Raw genomic sequence first — 6,988 nt, forward strand, 5'->3', positions numbered from 1 at the left:
AATGGGACAATCGGAAGTAGAAGCAGAAAATGAGCACTTCTATCAGGAAGGGGAAGTGAGCTGTGTGTAGGCACAATGAGAAGAAGGTGAAGTTCCAGGGGAGTTTTATAAGGTTGTGGTGAAATCGATTCTTGTAAGTCCAAAGGGGAGCAACCAGTGGAGAGTACAGAGACTGACAAGAGACAGCAGGGAGCCGATGACTGATGGGGCAAGTTCCTGCTGAAGGTGAGAGGAAAGAGATGCTCATAAAAGTCACTTGCTGTTTCACCATGGAAAAAAAATAAATGAAATAATTTACACTGCCATTCACTTATTAATTCAATAAGTATTGATTAAGTATCTACTGTGTCCCAGGCACTGACCTGGTGCTGGAAATAAGATAGAAAAAATTCCCACCTTGTATTATGTAAGTTCAGTAACTTAAAACAGAAGCAAAACCAAATCTAGAAACAAACAAAAATTTGGCTCCTGTCAGGCCAGCACTAAAGGAGGTCTTGGAGGAAGTGTGTGTGATTGCTGGGCACTGGAGTCCCTCAGCAGGAATGCTGCTCATCTCAAAGGCAACATAGAAAGTGGCAGCTGGGACCAAGGATCCAGAATTTTAAAATACCCTCCTACCATATTCTATCACAGAGTCCTTTAGGACTATGTTAATGTGAGAGAAAAAAAAACTTTATTTCAATGACAAGTTTTAAGTATGAATGATTAGGACAGTCTCCTGCAGACTTGCTGTGCTTAATGCACTCAAAGCCTCAATAAAGACAAATGACAATAAGCAAAAAGAGATGACATGTGCTTATTTACATCAGTAAACTTGATATTGAAACCTTCAACCCTCTGAATAGCAAGTCACTGGTTCTTTTCTTTCACCTCTCCCGCCCCCGCCCTCACCAGTTTCATTCAGATACAGCCTAGCTGGACCAAATCCATCAAATCGTCCTCATCCTTAATCCTCATCAGAGTTCTTAAAGTCATTAACCATCAATATTGATTTTGAAATAGAAAGAGAAAAGCAGAGAAGGTGTGTTTTGACCTTTCTCCTGAAACACTGCCCTCAGGGACCTACTGGGAAAGACTCCTGGACATATGACCCAGAACTATAATACATGTTAGAAGAGGTATATGCCATGTAGCTAGAAAGGAGAAATGCTAAATTCATGAAAAGGGATTCACAGAAAGGTTTAACAGAAAGGGCCTTTGAAGTAATTGACTGGGGACTTACTTGACAAGATGAAAATAATCCATCACAGGGCTACCTGATGGATGTTTGGCTTAGTATCCAAGTGTCCTGCAACCCCACCTAACATTTTTTTCCACTATGCCATGTTACCATACTCCCATATTGAGTTATACATGACTTTTCCAGTGAAGAATTGAGAGAATGACTTTTCTGAAAACCTTCCCACATGGAATGGATAAATGAGCAAGTGCACCAAAGAAGATGCCAACATCAGAGAGCCAATCTCTAATACTGTCTATAAGATAAAAAGTTCTGAAGTGAAAAGTCATCTTTGTTCACTCTGTGGATTGTTCAGGTTCCTTGCTTTCCCCGACCCTCATTCTTAAGACTGACCATTTTTTGGAGCAATTTTAGATTCATGGCAAGTTGAAGTGAAAGATAGAGATTTCTCATGTACCCCCTGCCCCACGCATACATGGCCTCTTCCATTATCAAAATCCCCCACCAGAATGGTTTGTCTGTTACAATTGTTGAATGTACACTGACACATCATTCCCCAAAGTCCGTAGCTTATACTGGTGTTTCACATTCTACCACTTTGGACAAATTTATAAGGACACAGATCCACCATTATGGTATCATGTAGACAGTTCCACTGTCTAAGAATCTTCTGTGATCATTTATTCATTCCTCCTTTCTCCCTAACCCTGGCAACCATTGGTCTTTTTAACTGTTTCCATAGTTTTGCCTTCTCATGCATGCCATAGTTGGTAGCATATGGTATGTAGCCCATTTTTCTGCTGGACTTAGTGATACACACTTAGTTCCTTCATGTGCTTTCATGGCTGGATAGCTCGTCTCTTTTTAGCATTGAATACTATTCCATTGTCTAGATGTACCACTGACATCCACTTTAAACCTTCTGCCCATTTCATTTTTACCCTCTAACCATTTCATTACTAAAAAACAAAACAAACTCTGGAAAGGAGTTTGTTGATGAGAAAACACTGAAATTATGATTTAAATTGAGGAATGGAGATTTTCTGTGGATAATTATCCATGTTCCACTTTACCAAAGAAAAAACGAATTTCAAGTAGTACATAAAGCAATTCTCCTTAAAAAATGTGGGAATAAAGAGATCAGTCCTGGGTACTGGGAATATATGTATCTCTCAGAAAAATCTTGCCCGAAAATGCATCAGACTGCGATGAAATATTCTGGGGTATATTAAATTTTATTCTAATATTGAAGGGAGAAATAAAGGAAGGAAAGAAAAATGAAGCACGATGAAAAATAAGGTGATTGAGAGAGAGGAAAGACAGAGAAACTTGTTAACTACAGGACTTTCTGAGCAAGATATTTTTCTTCCTTACAAGTTAGAAGCTATTGAATAATTCATGCCAAGCGTGGAAAGGCTGTCTTTTCCCTGGGTGATGTATAACTAAGCAGGAGAGAGCTTCGAGTGGGTTCACCACATCAGCCACCACTCTTGCTTCTGAGCACAGGGTGCTCTCCTCTTGAGCTCAGCTTCTGCTTTTGCAGCCAAGCATTCTTGCTGCTGCTGCCTGCCTGCCCACCCGCCTGGGCTTGCAGCCCGCCACTTTACTTTCCAGCCCTGATACCAGCTGAGAAGTCTCCCTGCAGCTGCTAGTGCCTGCCTAGGATCATGTGTGTGGATGCTGCTTGGGAGAAGCGGACACTTGCTCCTGGCACTGATCCCAGCTGAGTTTCTCCTGTTGATTTCTGGACCACTGATGCTGTTACGGAGGAGGTATTTCCTGGCATCCCTCCGTGTGCGACACCGGCTAAGGACCAGCCCAAACGCAAGGTACCCTTCAACCCTTTCCCATGGCATTTTCCCCCCAGCTGGGATATCTCCTTTCTCCTGGAACTAGGGGCTCCAGCTGGCAATATTCGCCCCGCTGTGTGTGTGTTTGTGTTTATGTGTGTGTGTGTGTGTTGGGGGAGAAGAGACTGTTTTGGGTATTGCTCTGTCCTAGGGCTTCCCAGATGCCTGCTGAATGTAATGCAAAGTGGCCTTTCCCCTGGATCTGGAGACATTTCCGAGGCAGGCACCTGTCATCTACCACCCCCGTCCTCCACGAGCTCCCTTTCTCCCCCTCCCCCAGCCCATTATTCAGCTTCAGCCTTTTGTGTCGGTGGCAGAGGGCTGAAGGGATGTCTTTGCCCTTCTGACAGGCAGGAAAGTGTCAGGATGGACCGCGCTGCCAGGAGCCGACGCTAGCGAGGGAGGTGTGAAGAGTTGGCCAGAATGACCAACTCCTCCTCCACATCCACCTCCTCCACCACCGGGGGCTCGCTGCTGCTGCTCTGCGAGGAAGAGGAGTCGTGGGCGGGCCGGCGCATCCCGGTGTCCCTCCTGTATTCCGGTCTGGCCATCGGGGGCACGCTGGCCAACGGCATGGTCATCTATCTCGTGTCGTCCTTCCGAAAGCTGCAGACAACCAGCAACGCCTTCATCGTGAACGGCTGCGCCGCCGACCTCAGCGTCTGCGCCCTCTGGATGCCGCAGGAGGCGGTGCTCGGGCTCCTGCCCGCGGGCTCTGCGGAGCCCCCCGCGGACTGGGACGGCGCCGGGGGCAGCTACCGCTTGCTGCGGGGCGGGCTGCTGGGCCTCGGACTCACGGTGTCTCTCCTGTCCCACTGCCTCGTGGCCCTGAACCGCTACCTGCTCATCACCCGGACGCCCGCCACCTACCAGGCGCTGTACCAGAGGCGCCACACGGCGGGCATGCTGGCGCTGTCCTGGGCGCTCGCCCTGGGCCTCGTGCTGCTGCTCCCGCCCTGGGCGCCGCGGCCCGGCGCCGCGCCCCCGCGCGTGCACTACCCGGCGCTGCTGGCCGCTGCGGCGCTGCTGGCGCAGACGGCGCTGCTGCTGCACTGCTACCTGGGCATCGTGCGCCGCGTGCGCGTCAGCGTCAAGCGGGTCAGCGTGCTCAACTTCCACCTGCTGCACCAGCTGCCCGGCTGCGCCGCCGCCGCCGCCGCCTTCCCGGGCGCCCAGCACGCGCAGGGCCCCGGCGGCGCCGCGCACCCGGCGCAGGCCCAGCCCCTGCCGCCCGCGCTGCACCCGCGGCGGGCGCAGCGGCGTCTCAGCGGCCTGTCGGTGCTGCTGCTCTGCTGCGTCTTCCTGCTGGCCACGCAGCCGCTGGTGTGGGTGAGCCTGGCCAGCGGCTTCTCGCTGCCGGTGCCCTGGGGCGTGCAGGCGGCCAGCTGGCTTCTGTGCTGCGCCCTGTCCGCGCTCAACCCGCTGCTCTACACGTGGAGGAACGAGGAGTTCCGCCGCTCAGTGCGCTCAGTCCTGCCGGGCGTCGGCGACGCAGCGGCCGCCGCCGTTGCCGCCACAGCCGTGCCCGCAGTGTCCCAGGCGCAACTGGGCACCCGCGCCGCCGGCCAGCACTGGTAACCCAGCCGGGGCCCGAGGGAAGCGGAGATCCCCGGCTTCCAACGTCCTGGGTCACCGTCCCCTCCTTCCCTCCTAAGGCATCCCCTGCCTGAACTAAGACTCCCGCCGCGAAGCCCAATAAACCCGGGGAAAATGTGGCCTTCGACCCCAGCGGGCTACCTGAACCCAGGCCTCTCCCTAAGTGGGGCGGCCGAAGTCATTTTGGACGGCCACCTTATTTTTACCCTTTGTTTCTGTGTTTTAGAGAAATCCTAACGTCAAAACACCAGGGACTTCAAGAACTTGTAAACTGGCGTTTTAAAATAACCGGTTAATTTATTTCGACACTTTGTTTTTGAAAAAGAGCTTTCATAATGTATAACCCTTGCCACTTTCATCGTCTTATTTATGAAGCGCCTTGAGTGTGCATGAGCCAAAGGAAATAATACTGAAGGAAATCAATATGTAGAAAGTATTTTAGAAAGTAACCTGTCTTTGATGATGCTTCCCTTACCATTTAGTTTTTGTGTATTAACCTGGAACAGTGAAGCCCTAGGTGTGCCCACCAGTGTGAGTTGCCATTAAGACCTCAAGCCCTTTATTCTTAAAAGGGTTTTTTATTAAGTCTTTCTCGAATGAGGTAGAATCTTAGCCAGTGAGAAAACAAATTATTTTATGTTCCTTTTTTTTTTTTTTTGCACTCCTAAGACTGAAAATTGACGTCGAGCATTACAGTGAACATTTTCCAGTTTGATAATTGATGGTCTGAGCCAGCACTGGAATTTGGAAAACAAATAAGGTGATTATCTATTTTAGGTACCGTTTCACAGTTTCTATAGCATGTACACTTGTTGCTACCCTCATTTTGTAACCAATTTATTTGCCTTATGAATGTGATTGCAGCTTTGAACATTCTGTACTATAATGGTTGCTAAGGAGAATAAGTTCTTCTGTTTTCTCTTTAACATTTAAAATATCTAAATGCACATGATATAATTAAACACGAATAATACCATGACTGCATAGCTAATATTAGCTGCTATTGCATGCTCCTAGATGCTAGAACTTATTGGGCATGTGGTATACTAAAGCAATACCAGTTAGACAAGGACATTTTACTTCTTCCAGACACCAGAAGAAATGGCCTTCAATTATTTGAAGAGACACAGAGACACCTCTGGCTACCTAGAATTCTTCCTGTCTTGACCCAATTTATGAGAAAGCTCCCAGTTGGGACTTTATCTCACAAATGGAATCACAGTCAAGATGGATCGATAATATGTTTTGGCTCAGCAAAGCCAGCTGTGCTCTTTTAGGGCTTAAACAAGCCACATGTTAGAAAGCAACACTGTTTTTATGTAGTTCATATATATTACCATGACATTTAACATTAATATTGTATATGTTGAAGGAGGTGTAACTCAGTCATATGTGGTGAACAATTCGAAATGGAAATGTGTTCTCAAATGTGTTATTTGAGAGTTGTCATTTTCATTTTCGGTTTACTAAATTTACTTAGACATATTCGAAATGCAAAATTGTGTAAAATCACCTTATCAAATTAAAATGGGAAAAAGTAATTTTAATAATCACATGTCAGCATTCTGACTACTCACCACACCAAATCTGGGCCCAAATAGCCTCAGTTAACTGCATAATTCAGGAATGAAACCAGCTTGCTTTGTTGCATTCCTGGGTGATTTAAGCCAGGACGTTAGGAACACTCGTGCATTTGAATAATTATGGAAGTTGGGATGTGTTAAGGAAAACAAAACAAATATGTTCATCACCAATAATTAGCTGTCATTTTATTAAATCTATCCCTTTTGTGCATGCGCCATTTCTCTCCTACTAAGGTTTCATCTGTTCACATTTTTCTTGATTCAAATATTAAAGTTCAGACAACTATTCTGAGTTTTTTTCTTCTGTCTCTGGTTTTCTTGCATACCTCCTTGAGAACATTGTAACAGAGGATATGGTATTCCAAAGCACTAGTGATGACAGTAACTTCTTTTTAGTTTTATTTATCTAGTTTTTAATTTCTAAAATCATTTCTACTTTATATAGTTGAGTAAGGCCCACATACCAGCATTAAAGAGAAACAGGTAAAATTTCCTTTCTGTAAGTGTTGGGGAATAGATTACAACAACAACAGAGAGCTGAGAATTTTCCTTTTGGGGCAAGGCTGGAGGGGGGATGCTTTTCTAAGTCTCTGTCAAAAAGGTGTCCTTTTAATCAGAACTTCATCTCTGTTTCTCACTGTAGATGGCTGCAAATGACTTCCCCCGCTATTCCTATAGACATCTGCCACACATATGAAGTCAGCTATCCAAGTGTATACCTGGTCTCTTGCAATGTTTCTGGCTAGCACTGAGAGTCATCCTATGCTGGCTCCATGACA

At 46.7% G+C, this 6,988-nt stretch overlaps 1 protein-coding gene across 1 annotated transcript; it reads left to right on the forward strand.

Annotated features, from left to right (window-relative positions):
- The first annotated feature begins 2,413 nt into the window (after window positions 1-2,413).
- GPR88 (G protein-coupled receptor 88) lies at window positions 2,414-6,501 on the forward strand. The gene is made up of 2 exons (XM_032262954.1): window positions 2,414-3,009; window positions 3,381-6,501. Exon 2 carries the CDS (start codon window positions 3,454-3,456, stop codon window positions 4,606-4,608), a length of 1,155 nt encoding a protein of 384 aa, XP_032118845.1. The 5' UTR covers window positions 2,414-3,009; window positions 3,381-3,453; the 3' UTR covers window positions 4,609-6,501.
- The last annotated feature ends 487 nt before the right edge of the window (window positions 6,502-6,988 follow it).

The sequence above is a fragment of the Sapajus apella genome, unplaced genomic scaffold (genome assembly GCF_009761245.1).
Source record: "Sapajus apella isolate SASKATOON/1434 unplaced genomic scaffold, GSC_monkey_1.0 scaffold133, whole genome shotgun sequence".
Lineage (NCBI taxonomy): Eukaryota > Metazoa > Chordata > Mammalia > Primates > Cebidae > Sapajus > Sapajus apella.

What these genes read in the sequence shown, in the direction of transcription:
- GPR88 (XM_032262954.1), top strand. Translation starts at nt 3,454, where the DNA reads ATGACCAACTCCTCCTCCACATCCACCTCCTCCACCACCGGGGGCTCG.